The sequence below is a fragment of the Myxine glutinosa genome, chromosome 9, assembly GCF_964187855.1.
Source record: "Myxine glutinosa chromosome 9, kmMyxGlut1.1, whole genome shotgun sequence".
Taxonomy (NCBI): Eukaryota; Metazoa; Chordata; class Myxini; order Myxiniformes; family Myxinidae; genus Myxine; species Myxine glutinosa.
Genome location: NC_136269.1, coordinates 120,285,730 through 120,305,163, shown reverse-complemented (window position 1 = coordinate 120,305,163; position 19,434 = coordinate 120,285,730). Strand labels below are relative to the sequence as shown.

The window sequence follows — 19,434 nt, the reverse complement described above, 5'->3', positions numbered from 1 at the left end:
CAAGAATCGCTTGCCATGCAGTGACAATAGCCTGCTGCAATTCATGCACAGAGGTCGGCTGCTGGTCCAAGTGGTCGATTTGACACGTTAATTCTGCCCACAAGTTCTCTATCGGATTCATATCCGGCGACATGGCAGGCCACTCCATATGCTCTACACCACGGTCAGCAAGAAAGTGTTGGATCATGCGAGCATGATGAGGCCGTGCATTGTCATCTTGGAAGACAAAGTTTCCTCGAAAGGCTGCACGAGCAAATGGAAGCAATGTTTCTTCCAGAATGGCCCTGTACTTGAACTGGTTCAGGTTTCCATTCAGAACAACCAGGTCAGTTTTGCCCCCTGCATGAAAAGCAGCCCAAACCGTCACCCCACCACCTCCAGCTTGGATTCTTGGCACTATACAATCTTTGTTGTAGTCTTCATGCACTTGTCTGCGCACTTGGACGCGGCCATCTTGACGATAGACCAGAAATCTACACTCGTCACTGAAGATCACGTGATTCCAGTGTCCTGGCTGCCATTGACGGTGCTCTCTGGCCCACTGCAATCGACGCTGGCGGTGTTGTCTGGTCAGGTGTGGCTTTCTCAGGGGACGCCTGACACGATAGCCTGCTGCTTGAACCAGTCGTTGGTTGACTAGCCTTCTGGATACAGGCACATTTGTCAGTTGCTGCCACTCAGCCCTAAGCCGATTAGCTGACTTGGTACGGCCATTGCGGACTAACCGGTGCAGCTGGCGATCATCCCTCCTTGTGGTTCTGCGGGGACGTCCTGGCCTCGGTATTGGAGTAGGGACACCCCTCTGAGCATTTCGTTTCAGGATCTTTGACACCTGACCTTGAGTGATGCCATACTGCCGAGCAATAGCACGCTCTTTCATGCCGTAATTTCGTAAAGCCACCACTCCATGACAAACAGCATTGTCGAATTGACGGACCATCTCCAGAGGAAGCGGCAATAACTTTTGGAGACGTGCAGCAGTTGTTTTCCACTAATACAGAACGCAACAACCCTTGTATACCTGACTGTGAAGCCAATCGTCAAATGCACCTGTCCGTACATTTTGCCACGCCACCTGTGATATAATCCTGTTGTTGACTTCTTGCTGCGACAGACAATCAGTGACATAGTTTTTTTAACAAATAAATCACCAAAGTGTAAAAGAAGCTCACCAGATTGATATACTGAGTTAAGAAAGTAAACCCAAGTCAAGGAAAAAAAAAAATCCATATTAAATGCTGTGTGTGTGTGTGTGTGTGTGTGTGTGTGTGTGTGTGTGTGTGTGTGTGTGTGTGTGTGTGTGTGTGTGTGTGTGTGTGTGTGTGTGTGTGTGTATCCAAATATATGTGCAGCTTTCAATGAGCGCAAGTAATGACGTCACTGCCGTGTACATACGCTCTGCCTGTCGAGCTCTCAAGAGAACCCTCTGACAGAGCAGAATTTTGATCTTAGTTCAGATACTGTCATAAGTGTATGTAAAACTCAGTTACCGACCTGGTTTCGCCCTTTTGGGGCTCATCAGGGCAACGCAGTGAGTACTGCATACACTTATGACTCTGAAACTCTTTTGGTTATATACCAGTCACTATGCGATTTCATACCATCAGTGGTGAACCGCCATTAAGGTATCCCATCCAGATGGATCCAGATCCCATCCATCCAAATTCTGCTCTGTCAGAGGGTTCTCTTGAGAGCTTGACAGGCAGAGCGTATGTACATGGCAGTGACGTCATTGCTTGCGCTCATTGAAAGCTGGAGAACTGCACATATATTTGGATTGGTTTGCTCCCGGCTGCATCCAGGGGATTCCATATAATGAGTGGATACCAGAGGTAATGTGCCATGTGGCAGATGGCACTTATCGCTCCCATTAAGGTACAGCATAGCTGGATGGGATACCTTAATGGCGGTTCACCACTGATGGTATGAAATCGCATAGTGACGTGTGTGTGTGTGTGTGTGTGTGTGTGTGTGTGTGTGTGTGTGTGTGTGTGTGTGTGTGTGTGTGTGTGTGTGTGTGTGTGTGTGTGTGTATATATACAGTATATATATATATATATATATATATATATATATATATATATATATATATTGTTGCGGACATGAGGCCTGTATTTTTTTGATTGTGTTGTATTGTGGTAAATTGGTGATGATTATTGTTTATTCTGCGCCCCCCTACCTCCGGAGCTGTGTAAAGGTGAAAGGGCATCCCATAATTAGTCCACAAGCATACACGTCAGCCAAGTAATAGAATACCCCTGTTGATGGTTATCTCTTATTCTGTGTTTTAGGGTAAGGCTGTGTCTCCCATTAATTGAAGTACTCCATTGCACCAGTGAAAGAGATAGATTCCCTTTATTCCCACTCCCCAACACTTCCATTCCCCCCTTTCCGTCAATTGCAATTCGCATTGCCAACTGCATGTTGGGCGGTTTTCCCTTCATCCGCCATTTTATTTTATTTTATTTTATTTTATTTTTTTTGTATACAAGGTCGAGGCTCGTGAAAGAGCGAACATTAATCACACCGAAAGACAAACCGACACATAAAACATATAACATAGGGAGCGGTAGACAAGATGGGGAGAGAGGGGGAAGGACACAAACACAACATTTGAGAGCAGGGACCGAGAGACATGGAGACATCGAGAGATCTGAGAGAGGGCGAGGGCTTTAGGGGGGGGGGGGGCGTGGGAAGGGGGCGGTGGGAGAGGTATAAAACATATGGACACTGCCAGGACTTCCAGGAAAGAAGTTGGAATTTCAAACAAGGTGGATCTGGGGTGAATTAGCGGGGGTAGAAAAGATCAAGGTTTTGGATGGGGGAAGATAAGATATGGTGGTGAACAGCTGTTTTAAAGACCTGGAGGGAGGAGTGGGATTGAAGGGAGTGAGGGAGTTTGTTCCAGAGGCGGGAGAAAAGAGGAATGAAAGAGTGAAGGTGAGCAGAGAGCCGAGATTTCGGCAGTTTAACCATCAGAGGGTTGCTGGCAGATCTTGTGCGACCTGTAGGAATATTTGGGGGACAGAGCACAGAGAGAGCTGGGGGTGCAAGGCCGGAGAGGAGTCGGTAGAAGACAGAAAGACCACCTACCTGCCTGCGGTGAGTGAGTGAAAGGCCCTCAGAGATAGCTTCATCGCGGGAGATTCCAATAATTCTGAAAGCTTTGGTTTCAACAGCGTGCAGCCGAGCTAGGTGTGAGGCAGGAGCACCGGCCCATAGGGGAGAACAGTATTCCATTGAGTCCATTGAGATTGTTCCATTGAGAACAGTATTTCCCCCATTGACCACGAGGCAGGGTTGGGGGAAGGAAGGCGGGTCCCCACCTCGTCAGAGAGGGGAGGAGTGAGCCAGCCCCACTCGACCAACCATGAACAAGGGGTTTGGCTTGAGAGGGCGGGGAGAGAACGTTTGGGGGAGGTTCGAAAAGGTTAAGGGGCGGGGCCTATATAACCCACGGCGGGGGTGTTCCCAGAGAGATGCACTTTGAGTTGGTCACAAAGAGTTGGTCGTCAAGAGAGAGTCGTGAAGAGTCAGTCAGTGGAGTCGGTGGTCAGTTGGTTGCGGTGAGGAGTCGGTGGTGGCGGTCAGTGGTTGCGTTGGTTGCGGTGAGGAGTCGAGGAGGGAGGAGATCAGAAGACAGGAAGGCCTTGAGTTGGACTAAGCAAGAGAGGAAGTTGTTGGACTGGGTGGGACTAAGAAAGAGAGAGAAAGAGTCCTGAAGCTTGTGAGGGAAGGAGAGAGAACCCGTCACACCAACCCCCCAAGCTCCGCGTTGGCTCCACCAAGCGTTCACCTCCACCAAGGCTCCACCAAGCTCTGCGTTCGCTCCACCAAGCGTTCACCTCCACCAAGCTCCGCGTTGGCTCCACCAAGCGTTCACCTCCACCAAGGCTCCACCAAGCTCCGCGTTGGCTCCACCAAGCGTTCACCTCCACCAAAGCTCCACCAAGCTCTGCGTTGGCTCCACCAAGCGTTCACCTACAGCCATCCACCTCCTGTCATTCCCCGCGTGAGTCAGTGTCTTTGTTTGTTCTGTCCTGGGAATAAGTTAAGTCTGTATAACTATAAGCTAGTATTTGCACTGTGTCACCTGCGTCTTATGTGTTGTAAATAAACCTTGATTGCTCATTTTTGCTTGTGTAAATAATAAATCCAATTACTCTTCTGTCCGTCTATTCGTTTTATTCCTTTTCCTCTTTGCATGCGTCGTTTTAGTCTTTTCCCCTCATTGAGCAGCTGCGGTGCGATCCGGCCAAAGTTCTGGGTGAATCGGGTGAGTCAGGGATCCTGTTAGGTCGCGGTAATACACCACCGCTCGGTCATCATAACATCTAAACCGCGATCAGTAACAATATATATATATATATATATATATATATATATATATATATAGATATATATATATATATATATATATATATATACACATACATATACACACACACACACACACACACACATGGGCTGACAGGATGGCTTAGGCCCTAGAGGTACGCACACTCACCTCTAAGCTGTCTCGCCTGGGTTTGAATCCCGACCCAGCTATAAACTGTCAGTTCAGTGATTCATCATTGTGTATATGTCCCTCGAATGGACATTAAACTCGGAGTTCCCGTCTGCCGGCATGGGTTGGTGGACGTTATAGATCCCATGGTGTCCTTCGCAAAGAGTTGGCGAGTATCGCCGGCAGCATGGCCAAATTTCAAATTACTGCCTTAACTAGGCGAACATCAGGCATGGCCAGGCCGGTTAGTGAAGACTCTGGCCAAGCTTCCCCTAGCCGACATCACAATAAAGGTGGGAAATGGTGGCTGGTAAAAATAATATGATGATGATTGCAGTGTACACTTGTAATAAAAATCGTGGTTGCAATGGGCCCCTTCTGGATGTGGGCCTGGTGCCGATGTGCCATTGTAAACCCAGCACTGGTACCAAGTACGGAATTCATTTAGTTGTTATGTTTGTACTTTATTTTTTTTAAAGTTGATATACATCACAAAACTTGCCACACAATCAGGCCCTTTAGTTATGCTGGCCTGTTGCATTTACTTTGTTTGGGATGTCACGTGATCAAGCTTCTTGTGTGTTTCCCCTTCTGCAAAAGGTCTATGCTGTGCTCTTCTGTCAACTGCTGGTGACATTTTTATTTGTCACGTTGCTGCGCTTTTCAAAGGATGTACAGGCCTATGTCCAACGTTCTCCCGGCCTATATTACGCCTCTTATGGCGTCTTCTTCGCATGTCTCATCGCCCTGAGCTGCTGCGGGAATTTGCGCCGCAAGCACCCTTGGAACCTCATGCTGCTGGTGTGGTTGGGTTACTTGACCAATTCTTTACAGAACTTCATTGTGTCTGAAAATGTTGTCCTTTTTATTTTTAATTTGAGTTGCACTTTGTTGACTTGGGTCTTTTATTTTTGGGGGTTTACTCATAAAGTCAGAAAACTTTGTTGGGTATCAAATAATTGCATTTTGAAGTGGTTTTTTTTGCACAGGTTTGTAAATGAGAAAAGCACTTTCCAGTGCTGGAAAGTCTTGGAAAACTTGTCCAAGCCCTTGAAATTCCTGGAAAATCGAGAAAATTGTGCAAATATAATTAAATTGCCATGCCCCCTAGATGAAGAAGACCTTCAATATCGGGGAATATGGGGGGAAAGCGCACGTAGGAGTTGCGTGAGAGGTGCCAAGCAACAAAGCATATTGTTACATGTGATTGCAAATGTCCGGTCTACCTCACTTATTGTGGATTTTTTTGGCTCCAGGACAGGCACTTGCGGTTTATTTGAATTTTGTTTATTTATTGTGTATTGTTCCAAATTTAATCCAAACATTCATGTATATTGATTCGTTCTATCCCATAATGCGCGTTCTATCAACAGCTTGGACGATTTAAAAAAAAATGTATGCACAAGTGATATTGGAAAAGCAAATATCACTTGCTGATAAAACCTGTGCATTGAAAGTCCTGGAAAACAACTTTTTTTGTCCTGGAAATCTGGTCTTCCATGGCTGTGCGAACCATTTTGAAAGCTTTGCATGCTGTAAGAGCATGAGGTGGATTTTCTATTTTTCTTATGACAAATGATGAGTTGAGGTCACTGCCTAATGCTTCATCCATAAATACCCACAACAGCAATCAAGTTTCGCTAAGTCACACACTTTGTAATCTTCTCACCATAAAACACAAGTCGTAAAGCCTTGATGCGCACGACATTCTGGCATTGCTTTTGTTTTATTTAATTATTCACTGAATTGTGAAGCTAACTTAACATTGCATCGTTTTTGCTTCCATCCCTTGTGATTTTGGGTAATTTGTTTTGTTGGAATTCTTTATCTCACCTGCTCTCCTATAATTTTCATCCCACTGCGCAATGTTTAGGGTCTCCTTACTGTCTGCATGTCCTACATGGTGGGAATGGTGGCAAGTTTTTATGAAGCAGATGCAGTTGTCATGGCTGTCGGGATCACCACTGTTGTCTGCCTGACGGTCATGGTATTCTCTATGCAGGTATAGTACGGTTTTTTGGGGGGGTTTTTTTTCATCGAAGATGGATTGTTTTGTGCAGGACATTTGGAAATTGTGGATGGACACTTTATTTGAAATACCCGGGTTAGTCTCTATGGTATAAAGTATAACGGATAGAAAAGAAAGTACATAAATTCTCAGAATTACTAAATAGTGGTCAGGTGTTTATGTGGCTTGTATGTTGTACAGGCAGCCCCCAACTTACACATTGACCTGTACTTTATTTGTACACATTGACCTGTACTTTATTTGTACACATTGACCTGTACTGTATTTGTACACATTGACCTGTACTGTATTTGTACACGTTGACCTCTCCAAACTGGTTGATGGCATATCATGTGTTGAAGGCTTCGAGCTCTCCACGGCATCGAAGTTTGAGTGTTTTCCCATTCTTGTCTTTGTCAAATTTCCACTGGTTATTTTGCTGTGTACGTGTTATTGTGTGTTTCTAGTTGGTGTTGGTTTGTGGTTCGTGCAAACTTGTGTGTAGTTAATCGTTTTCTGAGTCGTACCTCGTGCGCGGCCTGGTGACTTGGGGCTTCCCTCCCCCCTTCGGTGTTTTGTCGGTTTGGGTTATTTCCTTCGCTGTATTGCTTGTTTCTTTTATTTTGTTTTCTCCCCCTCACCTCACCTCCCGAGACAAAGAATTATATATTGATTCTTTCTCTCCTCCCGGACACGTGCTTGTTCGCTCTCCTCCTCGTCTCGGCTTGTGCCCCGCCCCCTGTATCTCGTTTTCTTCCGCCTCTGCTCCTTCCTTCTCAAATCCACGTTCTCGCTTGGAGACTTTTCCCGGATTGTTTTTTTTCATGATTTTACATGTTTTACATGTTTACATGTTTTAAACCAGAATTTACATGAATTTACATGTTTTAAACGTTTCCCAGTGTGTACCCTGGTCAGAATAGGTACACCGTATCCCTGCGTGTCGTAAGAGACGACTAAGAGGGTTGGCGTCAGGAAGGGCATCCGGCCATGAAAACATTGCCTCATAAAGAGAACCATGACAATCACAAGTACATATGGGCAGGGTGCAGCCCGAAGTGGAGATCGGTTTCTGAGGTTTGGGACATGGAATGTAGGGACAATGACAGGGAGATCAGGAGAAGTGGTGGAAGTATTGGTCAGAAGAAGAGTGGACATATGTTGTGTGCAAGAGACGAGATGGAAGGGAAGCGGTGTGAGAATGGTGAAGGGTAGGCAGGGACAGAAATACAAGTCTGTGTGGCAAGGGTGCCCGGAGGGCGTGAATGGTGTTGGTGTCCTGTTTTCTGAGGAGTTTGTAGACAGTGTGGTGAGTGTGACTAGAGTGAGTGATAGGTTGATGATGGTGAAAATGATGATTGGAAAGCTCTTGGTGAACGTCATCTCGGGATATGCTCCGCAGGTTGGTCGAAGCGATGAAGAGAAGGACAAGTTCTGGTGTGCGATAGAGAAGCTGATGGAAAACGTGAAAGATGAGGAAGTTGTTGTGGTGGGAGGAGACCTAAATGGACATGTGGGAAGGAGTATGGACGGTTTTGAGGGAGTTCATGGGGGTTACGGCTATGGTGTGAGAAATGGAGAAGGAGAAAGGATTTTGGAGTTTGCTGATGGAGCTGATTTGTTGATTTGTAATACTCAGTTCCAGAAAGAGGACAATAAGCTTGTTACAAACACGTCAGGTGGGTCGACGACAACCGTTGACTACCTGATGGTGCGTAGGCGAGATAGGGGGCACCCCCGGGACACAAAGGTGATCCCGGGGGAGGAGGCTGTTTCACAGCACCACTTGGTTGTCTGCGACATAAGGGTGAAAGGTGCGAGGAGAGCTCGGCGGGTGAAGTACCAACCGAGAATGAAGGTGTGGAGGTTGAAAGAGGTGACAGTAAGGGAGGCATTAAAAGAGAGGCTGAGTAGGGTAGAGGATGATGTGGTTGAGCTTGAAAGTGGTTGGATGTCAATGAAAGCTAGTCTGTTGGGATCCGTTGGTGAGGTATGTGGATGGACAAAAGGACCTCCGAGGCACTCGGAAACATGGTGGTGGGATGATGAAGTTGGAAAGAGGATTGACGAGAAGAGGAAGAAGTTCAAAGAGTGGCAGAAGGCGAAGGGTACGGGAGCAGAAACAGCAGAGCATGAAAGTTATAAGGCAGCCAGGAAGGCTGCAAAGAAAGAGGTAGCAAAGGCGCAGGAGGCATGTAGGAAAATGTTCGGAGAACGCTTGGATTCGGAAGAGGGTCAGAAAGCAGTATTCAGGATTGCAAAGCACCGCGAAAGAGAGGTGTGATGTGATGGGGGTGAGTTGCTTGAAGGATGAAGTGGGACAAATCGTTGTCGACCCAGATGGAATTAAAGAAAGATGGAAAAGATATATGGAAATGCTGTTGAATACAGAGAATGAATGGGATGGCAACATAGAGAGTAACCCAGTTTTAGGACCGGCAGAGAAGATAACTGAGAAGGAAGTTGAGGAAGCGATAAAAGCAATGAAGAGTGGAAAAGCGGGAGGGCCGACGGGAGTTGTGGGAGATATGTTGAAGGCAGCAGGAAGTTGGGGTGTGAAGAGAATGACAGAGATCTGTAATCTGGTGGTGAAAGAAGGCCGCATTCCAGTGGATTGGGAACTGAGTACCCTCGTCCCTCTATACAAGGGGAAAGGTGACTCTCTGGAGTGTGGATCGTACCGAGCGATAAAGTTATTGGAGCATGGAATGAAGGTATTGGAAAGGGTGTTGGAAAGGAGGATAAGGAAGAAAGTGAAGATCGACGAAATGCAGTTTGGATTTATGCCAGGAAGAGGAACGACAGATGCGCTTTTCATTGTGAGGCAGTTGCAGGAGAAGTACATGGATAAGAGGAAGAAGTTGTTTTTTTGGGTTTGTTGATCTGGAGAAAGCATTCGATAGGGTTCCACGCAAAGTATTGACATGGGCATTGAGGAAGTTAGGAGTGGAGGAATGGTTGATCAGAGTAGTGATGGCAATGTACAAAAGAGCACGCACAGCTGTAAGGACGAAGGACGGGAACAGTGGTGAGTTTGAGGTGAAGGTGGGAGTGCATCAGGGGTCGGTACTGAGTCCACTACTATTTGTAGCTGTGATGGAGGTGCTGGCTCAGAACGTAAAGGAGGGTTTACCGTGGGAGTTGTTATATGCAGATGATCTGGTGTTGATTGCGGAAAGTATGGATGGACTGAAGGAAAAGATGAACAAGTGGAAGGAATGTATGGAGACAAAAGGTCTGAAGGTGAATATCGGAAAGACAAAGGTGATGGCAAGTGGTAAAGCATGTGGTGAGGTGGAAAGAACTGGGAAGTGGCCGTGTGCTGTGTGCAGGAAGGGTGTCGGAGTGAACTCCATTCAATGTACAATGTGTGCTGAGTGGGTTCATCAAAAATGTCGTGGTCTGAGAGGGTCATTTACCAGTGTGGCAGCTACATTCAAATGTAAGGTGTGCGCAGAGGGAGCTGCAGATGGAGGAAATGTTGAGTTGGATCTTGGAGACGGCGTGAAGCTGGAAGGTGTGAAAACATTTTGCTACCTCGGAGACATGCTGAATGGAGAAGGTGGATCAGACTCGGCAACGGTTGCTCGAGTGAGATGTGCATGGAAGAAGTTTCGGGAACTGAGTGGCGTGCTGATGAGGAGGAGAGTGTCGCTGAAGCTGAAGGGAAAGGTGTATGCTGCATGTGTGAGAAGTGTTATGATTTATGGGAGCGAGACATGGGTAATGAACGTAGAGCAGCAACGAAGGCTGGAAAGGGTGGAAATGCGAATGGTTCGATGGATGTGCGGAGTATCGTTGAGAGAGAGGAAGACAAATGATGAATTGCGAAAGATGATGGGAATATTGCCTGTGATTGATGCTGTGAAGAGGAACAGGTTGAGATGGTTTGGTCATGTATTGAGGAAGGATGAAAGTGACTGGTTGAGAAGAGTGATGGAAGTTAATGTAGAAGGAAGTAGAGGACGGGGAAGACCGAGAAAGACTTGGCTAAAGATGGTGGAAGAAGAAATGCGGGCAAGGGGGTTAACAAGGAGAGATGCAGAAAATAGGGCAAAATGGAGAAGATTGTCATGGGGACCGCAAGGCTAACCCCCGCTCTAGCAGGGAAAATGGCCTTAAAATGCATGTTGTTGTGGTTGTTGACCTCTCCAAACTCCTGGTGTCTGTCGATTGCCCTTACGTAGTGGCTTTATGCCTTGTTTGGGGCGATTTCCATGAAAAAAAAGAAATACATCTGGCTACGTGTGAATCAGGTGGGGTTTGAGGTCAGGGCCGACCAGATGTGCATGCGCATTCCAAACTCCGCTTCTCACCAAGCCGAAGTATTGATGCCCAACCAACCGAGTCAATGTGACATGAGAGGCAGCAATTCGTTACGTAACGGCACGAGGTCGCTCAAAGCTCTGTTATTTCATGTTTTTTTTGTTTTTTTTATCCATTTAAGAATTTAAATTTTTAATTGTGCAATTGAACGTCTACATGTGAGACTAATGCGACCTAACAACCTTCAGGGAAACTGACCCAGGGTTGTGGAAACACAAACTTGCTCTTACAGTGGGGTGCAAAAGTACTAGTCCACTTAAATCGATGTTGAGTTTTCTCAAATCACGATTTCAAACGCTAATTTGTCATAATATTTAAGATATATCCATATTTTATTTATGTATTACAGTAACTAGCAGAGTACCCACACGATGGGTGATCTTGTTCCAAGCATACAACACGTTATTCTGAAACGTACCTTTATAGGGCGCTGTACTGGCAGCTGCTTCAATCGCACCAGGACAAACAAAAAAAATAACCCTGGTCACATGCATGAAGCAAAAACTATAATTGCGCAAGAATGTCTATAATTCAAAACACTTCACTGCACTGGAAGACGTGGGGACAAGAATACTCCACTGTAAAGGGTGGGGACTTGTAATATCCTCTCCCACCTGGAGGTGGCGCATACGATACACATTTACGTAGATAATTTGTGTCCCACTCAACCCCTTGTGCTGGGAAAAGTTGGAAAAAGATTGATTCAAAAATATTCCGTAAACGAATTAAATCAATCCCAAATGGACTTGAGGCAGTTTTTAAGGCAAATGGGGTTCTCTTGACTGCCACTGGTAACATTTAACCCAATGCTACCGGCCGCATGTTCGGGTAGTCGGCGACTAAACCGACTACCCTCACTGGCTCGCCAGTGAGGAGGGTGACTGAGACATCATGCAGGATGAAAAACTTATACGTGTTAAAGGGCGGATGAGCTCCCTTCGGGAGCCAGCAGCCATCCAGTAAGGATATGGTGTCTTTTTAAAAACACCCATCCGGTTGAACCGGTTTTTTTAGGTAGAAGGTTGTAGATGGCAACCGCTCAGGGTAGTACTTCCGGTCAGACTTAGTGGTGCCCGGAAACATCTTGCACTCCATGTCAGGATTGCTGGTCTTACTTTCTGTTTCATCATGTCAGGATTTCTGGTCTTACTTTCTGTTTCACTCAAACTTTCACTACCGGGCTAGCTATAATCTCTCTCTCTTCCTTACAAACAAACATCATACACTTTTCATACTCATTTTCACTCCTCACATTTACATTCTCTCTCTTTTATTTCTCTTTATGCAGTTATTTTATTGAAGGCCTGGCCTCATTGAGGACTCTTTAGTCTGTGACTGGAACCTTCAACATAAAAAAGTACCTCTCCTAATATACAGTGCATTCAGAAAGTATTGAGACCCCTTCACTTTTTTCACATTTTCTTATGTTGCAGCCTCATGCTGAAATCGTTTAAATTCATTTTTTCCCTCATCGATCTACCTCATCGATAGCCTGGTGTTGGCTTAGCGGTTAGGGTGCCGGCTTGGGATCCTAGGATCCTGGGTTCGAATCCCGGTCGATCACTGAATTAACGCCAGGGGGGTTGACTCAGCCTGTCATCCTTCCGAGGTCGGCAAATTGAGTACCAGCTTGCTGGGATGAATGATCACGGTGTGTTCCCCGATTTAGAATAGGTACACGGTATCCCTGCGCATCGTAGGAGCGTGACCAAGGGTTGGCGTCAGGAAGGGCATCCGGCCATAAAAAAACATTGCCTCAAATAGGGAACCATGATTGTCATGGGGCCCGCAAGGCTAACCCCCGCTCTAGCGGGGAAAAATGGCCTTAAAACGATCATTCATTCATTTCATTCATCGATCTACACTCAATACCCCATAATGACAAAGAGAAAACAGGATTTTAGAAAGTTTTGCAAATTTATTAAAAAGGAAAAACTGAAACATCACATTGACATAAGTATTCATACCCTTTGCTATGACACTTTAAATTTAGCTCAGGTGCCTCCCATTTCTCTTGATCATCTTTGGGATGTTTCTACACCTTGATTTGAGTCCACCTGTGGTAAATTCAATTGATTGGACATGATTTGGAAAGGTACACACACCTGTCTATATAAGGTCTCACAGCTGACGATGCATATCAGAGCAAAAACCAAGCCATGAGGTCGAAGGAACTGCCTGCAGAGCTCAGAGACAGGATTGTGTCGAGGCACAGATCTGGGGAAGCCTACAAAAAAAATCTCTGCTGCATTGAAGGTTCCCAAGAGTGCAGTGGCCTCCATAATTCTTAAATGGAAGAAGTTTGGAACAACCAGGACTCTTCCTAGAGCTGGCCGCCTGGCCAAACTGAGCAATCGGCTGAGAAGGGCCTTGGTAAGAGAGGTGACCAAGAACCCGATGGTCACTCTGGCTGAGCTCCAGAGATCCTGTGTGGAGATGGGAGAAACTTCCAGAAGGACAACCATCACTGCAACACTTCACCGATCTGGGCGATATGGCAGAGTGGCCAGGCGGAAGCCAAACAGTTCAATCTTGGTTTCATCAGACCACAGAATCTTGTTTCTCACAGTCTGAGAGTCCTTTAGGTGCTTTTTTGCAAACTCCAAGCGGGCTTTCATGTGCCTTTCACTGAGGAGAGGCTTTTGGCAACTGGCAAGTCCATGGTGGGCTGTTATGATGCTTGTTTCTTCCCCTCCACTGCCAAAAAATGGAACTCTTTGCCTTCCCATTTATTTCCAATCATTTACGATCTTCCTATTTTCAAAGAGCGGATTTTTTTTCCTTTTTTTTCTTTATTGTATAGGCTCGTGTAATATCACAACAAAAAAATACGGACACATAAAACAAATAATAAAGGGAGCGGGAGACAAGATGGGGAGAGAGAGGGAAGCACACAAATACAATAGTAGAGAACAGGGACATCGGGAGATCTGTGGGAGGGAGAGGGCTTGGGGGGGGGGGGGGGAGCAGGCATGGGAAAGGAGGGGGGGAGGAGGAGGTATAAAACACATGGACACTCCTAGGACTTCCAGGAAAGAAGTCGGTATTTCAAGAAAGTGGATCTGGGCTGAATTAACCGGGGTAGAAAAGATGAAGGTTTTGGACGGGGGAAGATAAGAGATGGTGGTGAACAGCTGTTTTAAAGACCTGGAGGACGAGTGGGATTGAAGAGAGTGTGGGAGTTTGTTCCAGAGGTGGGAGAAAAGAAGAATGAAAGAGTGAAGGTGAATAGAGAGTCTTGATTTTGGCAATTTCACCATAAGAGGGTTTCTGGCAGATCTTGTGCGACCTGTAGGAATATTTGGGGGACAGAGCACAGTTAGAGCTGGGGGAGCTCGGCCGGATAGGAGTCTGTAGAAGACAGAAAGACCGCTTGCCTGCCTGCGGTGAGAGAGTGAAAGGCCCTCAGAATCTGCTTCATCGCGGGAGATACCAATGATTCTGAAAGCTTTGGTTTCAACAGCGTGAAGCCGAGCTAGGTGTGAGGCAGGAGAACCAGCCCAGAGGGGAGAGCAGCATTCCATAGAGTTGTGAATGAAAGCCTTGTATGTGGTGAGGAGCTCAGGTATGTCAAGGAAGGACTTCACACGACGGAGGATGCCCAGTCAGCGACTGGCTTTGGAGGCCAGCTTGGAAATGTGGTTTTCCCAGGAAAGATCATGGCAGATAGTGAGACCCAAAAGCTTCAGTGACAGAACTTCTTGGAGAGGATTGTTGAGAAAGTAGATGGGAGGGTTGTCCAGTCGGTCTTTTCGGAGAGACAAAGTAAGAGTGTGAGATTTGTCAAGATTGAAAGACATGTTCCACTTGTTTGACCAGTCTGTGATTTTGTCCAGGTCTGCAGAGAGTGAGGAGGCTGCAGACTGCCGATCTGAGGGATGAGGTATGGAGCGGCAGAGAGTGGAGTCATCAGCAAAGAGATAGAGAGGATTTTCCAGAGTCGGAGAGATCATTGATACAACAACTGTGTATGTATTTATGTGATATGTGATCGCTGTGTATTTATTTGTATGTCTGTGTGTGTGTGTGTGTGTATGTTATTCGCATAACTCAAAAAGTATTCAACCGAATTGCATGAAATTTGGTGGGATGATTGGTTATTATACGGGACACATTTGATTAGATTTTGGGAGCAATCGGGTCAAAGGTCAAGGTCACGAAAAGGTCAAAATCGTATTTTTACCATAGCGCGGTCAATTTTTATCCAATTGGCATGCAACTAATGCCAAAATGTTCAGAATTCAATGCCCGATCTTGTGATATACGACATGACCCAGTGAAGACATTACCCTTATTAGCGGTTGGGGGTCAAAGGTCAGGGGGGTCACGACCTTGCAAAATGTGCGTTTTTTGTCATAACTCGGTCAATTCTTATCCGATTTGCATGAAATCAGCACCAAACTGTTCACTGTTCTGTTCCCTACACTCCCATGCCAAGTACAGAACAGTAGCTGCGGCGAAGGTATGCGCTCTACCGAGGCATGCCCGTTCTAGTGCGGGAGCACATAGAAAAAAATAAAGTGGAGTTAGAGGAAGAACTTAAAGGGACCAGCACGGAGGATGAGGGCCCCCCTTCAATTACACCAGGTGGGGGCCCCCCTAGAGCGGGTGGCCATGGATATCCTAGGCCCACTACCCCGCACCCGCCTAGGTAACTAGAACGGGCACTCGGTAGAGCGCATACCTTCGCCGCAGCTACTGTTCTGTACTTGGTAAAAATACGATTTTGACCTTTTCGTGACCTTGACCTTTGACCCGATTGCTCCCAAAATCTAATCAAATGTGTCCCGTATAATAACCAATCATCCCACCAAATTTCATGCAATTCGGTTGAATACTTTTTGAGTTATGCGAATAACATACACACACACAGACAGACATACAAATAAATACACAGCGATCAAAACATAACCTTCCGCTTTTGCGAAGGTAACAATATGCATTTTAAAGGCCATTTTCCCTGCTAGAGCGGGGGCTAGCCTTGCGGTCCCCATGACAATCTTCTCCATTTTGCCCTATTTTCTGCATCTCTCCTTGTTAACCCCCTTGCCCGCATTTCTTCTTCCACCATCTTTAGCCAAGTCTTTCTCGGTCTTCCCCATCTTCTACTTCCTTCTACATTCATTTCCATCACTCTTCTCAACCAGTCACTTTCATCCTTCCTCAACACATGACCAAACCATCTCAAACTGTTCCTCTTCACAGCATCAATCACAGGCTCTATTCCCATCATCTTTCGCAATTCATCATTTGTCTTCCTCTCTCTCAACGATACTCCGCACATCCGTCGAACCATTCGCATTTCCACCCTTTCCAACCTTCGTTGCTGCTCTACGTTCATTACCCATGTCTCGCTCCCATAAATCATAACACTTCTCACACATGCAGCATACACCTTTCCCTTCAGCTTCAACGACACCCCTCATCATCAGCACGCCACTCAATTCGCGAAAACTTCTTCCATGCACATCTCACTCGAGCAACCGTTGTGGAGTCTGATCCACCTTCTCCATTCAGCATGTCTCCGAGGTAGCAAAATGTTTTCACACCTTCCAGCTTCACGCCGTCTCCAAGATCCAACTCAACATTTCCTCCATCTGCAGCTCCCTCTGTGCACACCTTACATTTGAATGTAGCTGCCACACTGGTTAATGACCCTCTCAGACCACTACATTTTTGATGAACCCACTCGGCGCACATTGTGCACTGAATGGAGTTCACTCCGACACCCTTCCTACACACAGCACAGGGCCACTTCCCAGTTTTTTCCACCTCACCACATGCTTTACCACTTGCCATCACCTTTGTCTTTCCGATGTTCACCTTCAGACCTTTTGTCTCCATACATTCCTTCCACGTGTTCATCTTTTCCTTCAGTCCATCCATACTTTCCGCAATCAACACCAGATCATCTGCATACAACAACTCCCACGGTAAACCCTCCTTTATGTTCTGAGCCAGCACCTCCATCACAGCTACAAATAGTAGTGGACTTAGTACCGACCCCTGATGCGCTCCCACCTTCACCTCAAACTCACCACTGTTCCCGTCCTTCGTCCTTACAGCTGTGCGCGCTCTTTTGTACATTGCCATCACTACTCTGATCAACCATTCCTCCACTCCTAACTTCCTCAATGCCCATGTCAATACTTTGCGTGGAACCCGATCGAATGCTTTCTCCAGATCAACAAACCCAAGAAACAACTTCTTCCTCTTCTCCATGTACTTCTCCTGCAACTGCCCCACAATGAAAAGCGCGTCTGTCGTTCCTCTTCCTGGCATGAATCCAAACTGCATTTCATCGATCTTCACTTTTTTCTTTTTTTCTTTTTTTTTCTTTTTTTTTCTTTTTTTTTTGTATACTGAATCGAGGCTCGTGAAAGAGCTAAATCTTCCTTATCCTCCTCTCCAACACCCTTTCCAATACCTTCATTCCATGCTCCAATAACTTTATCGCTCGGTACGAGCCACACTCCAGAGGGTCACCTTTCCCCTTGTATAGAGGGACGAGGGTACTCAGTTCCCAATCCACTGGAATGCGGCCTTCTTTCACAACCAGATTACAGATCTCTGTCATTCTCTTCACACCCCCAACTTCCTGCTGCCTTCAACATATCTCCCACAACTCCCGTCGGCCCTCCCGCTTTTCTACCCTTCATTGCTTTTATCGCTTCCTCAACTTCCTTCTCAGTTATCTTCTCTGCCGGTCCTAAAACTGGGTTACTCTCTATGTTGCTATCCCATTCATTCTCTGTATTCAACAGCATTTCCATATATCTTTTCCATCTTCCTTTAATTCCATCTGGGTCGACAACGATTTGTCCCACTTCATCCTTCAAGCAGCTCACCCCCATCACATCACACCTCTCTTTCGCTATCTGCTTTGCAATCCTGAATACTGCTTTCTGACCCTCTGCCGAATCCAAGCGTTCTCCGAACATTTTCCTACATGCCTCCTGTGCCTTTGCTCCCTCTTTCTTTGCAGCCTTCCTGGCTGCCTTATAACTTTCATGCTCTGCTGTTTCTGCTCCCGTACCCTTCGCCTTCTGCCACTCCTTGAACTTCTTCCTCTTCTCGTCAATCCTCTTTCCAACTTCATCATCCCACCACCATGTTTGAGAGATCATTGATGAAGACCAGAAAAAGCACAGGGCTCAGAACACTGCCTTGGGGAACTCCAGCCTGAACAAGAAGGGGGAGATGAGAGAAATCCATTCAGGGCCACACGTTGACTACGACCAGAGAGGAGGTCTGCAAGCCATGCATGGAAATTTCCATGGATACCATTGGAGGAGAGTTTGGTGAGCAGAGTGGGGTGGCAGACCGTATCGAAGGCACGTGATATGTCACGGGAGACGGCTCTGATTTCATGTTTGACATTGAGGACCTCCATCCATTGTTGAGACGGCAGAAGCAGCAAGGCCAGAGTGGAATGGCCTGGTCTGAATCAAAATTGATAATCGGAGATCAAGCCATTGGAGAAGAGGAAGGATTTGATATCCGAAGCAATGATGGATTCCATGACTTTGCTGATAATTGGGAGCAGGCTGATTGGTCTGTAGTTGCAAGGATCTGTTTTGCACCTTTTTGTGTAAATCGGTAATGTTGGCTGATTTCCAAGCTGATGGCAGATGACCTTGAGCAAAAGAGAGGGTGAAGAGAACGGAGAGATGGTGAGATAGAGCGGCAGAGCAGGATTTTAGGACCCGTGGGCTGATGCTGTCTGGTCCAGCTGCAGAATCAGAGTTGAGGTTTGACCGAAACTTCTCCACCTTGTCAGGAGAAAAGGACACAGATTCCAGGAGCAGCTGGGTTCGACTGGGTAAGGTGGGTACAGAGAGAGATGGGTTTGGGACACAAGATTTTGAGGCATTATTACTTCCTCGAAAACTTAGATTATTCTCTCTTTCTTCACTTTTCTATCAATGCAGCTCTTTTATTTAAGGCCTGGCCTCTGAGGACTATATAGTCTGAGCGGTGCCTTCAACATGTAACAAGACCGAAAGTCTAACATCGGCGTAGCTGGGCTTGTTTGAATTTTTAGTTGAAGAGGATAGTATATCCAGGGTTGGGATACCAGTTAGCAGATAATGTAAGTATTAAAATTTTCTTATTGCAAATCTTTGCAAGTTTTCATCTTCAATCTAGAAACTTTGCAATAACGCCAGTGATTGCAGTGTGTTACGATTATATTTACTATATTATTAGTATTAACCCTATTATTACTATTACGAAAACAATACGACTATTCGTTTATTTTATGTTTTGAGTCAACAATGAACCAACCATACACCGCTTCAATCTAGAAACGTTGCAATAACGACAAAGAGATTGCAGTATTACGATTATATTTACGATATTATTAGTATTAACGCTATTATTATTATTATGAAAACAATACTACTGTTTTCAGAAACTTGGGCTAATTTGTCCAAAGCGGCCTGAAGGTGAGCCATGAAGGTATGAAGCCTAAGGCTTATATGTACTGTGTCGTTGGAAGATCCGTAACGCCGATGCTTTCGATATTTGATGATCATTTTAACAACAAATGAAAAAGGTAAAGGTAGAGCATGGCGATTGTGATATATGACAA

At 45.9% G+C, this 19,434-nt stretch overlaps 1 protein-coding gene across 16 annotated transcripts in view; it reads left to right on the top strand.

Moving 5' to 3' along the window:
• Positions 1-19,434, top strand: part of LOC137435016 (protein lifeguard 1) — a 41,791-nt gene that overhangs the window by 19,552 nt on the left and 2,805 nt on the right. For all 16 annotated transcript variants that reach the window (XM_068128351.2, XM_078784831.1, XM_078784826.1 and 13 more), the window contains 2 exons: positions 5,108-5,308; positions 6,381-6,509. In XM_068128351.2, coding sequence (XP_067984452.2) covers positions 5,108-5,308; positions 6,381-6,509 — 330 coding nt within the window. The remainder of the gene's footprint in view (positions 1-5,107; positions 5,309-6,380; positions 6,510-19,434) is intronic.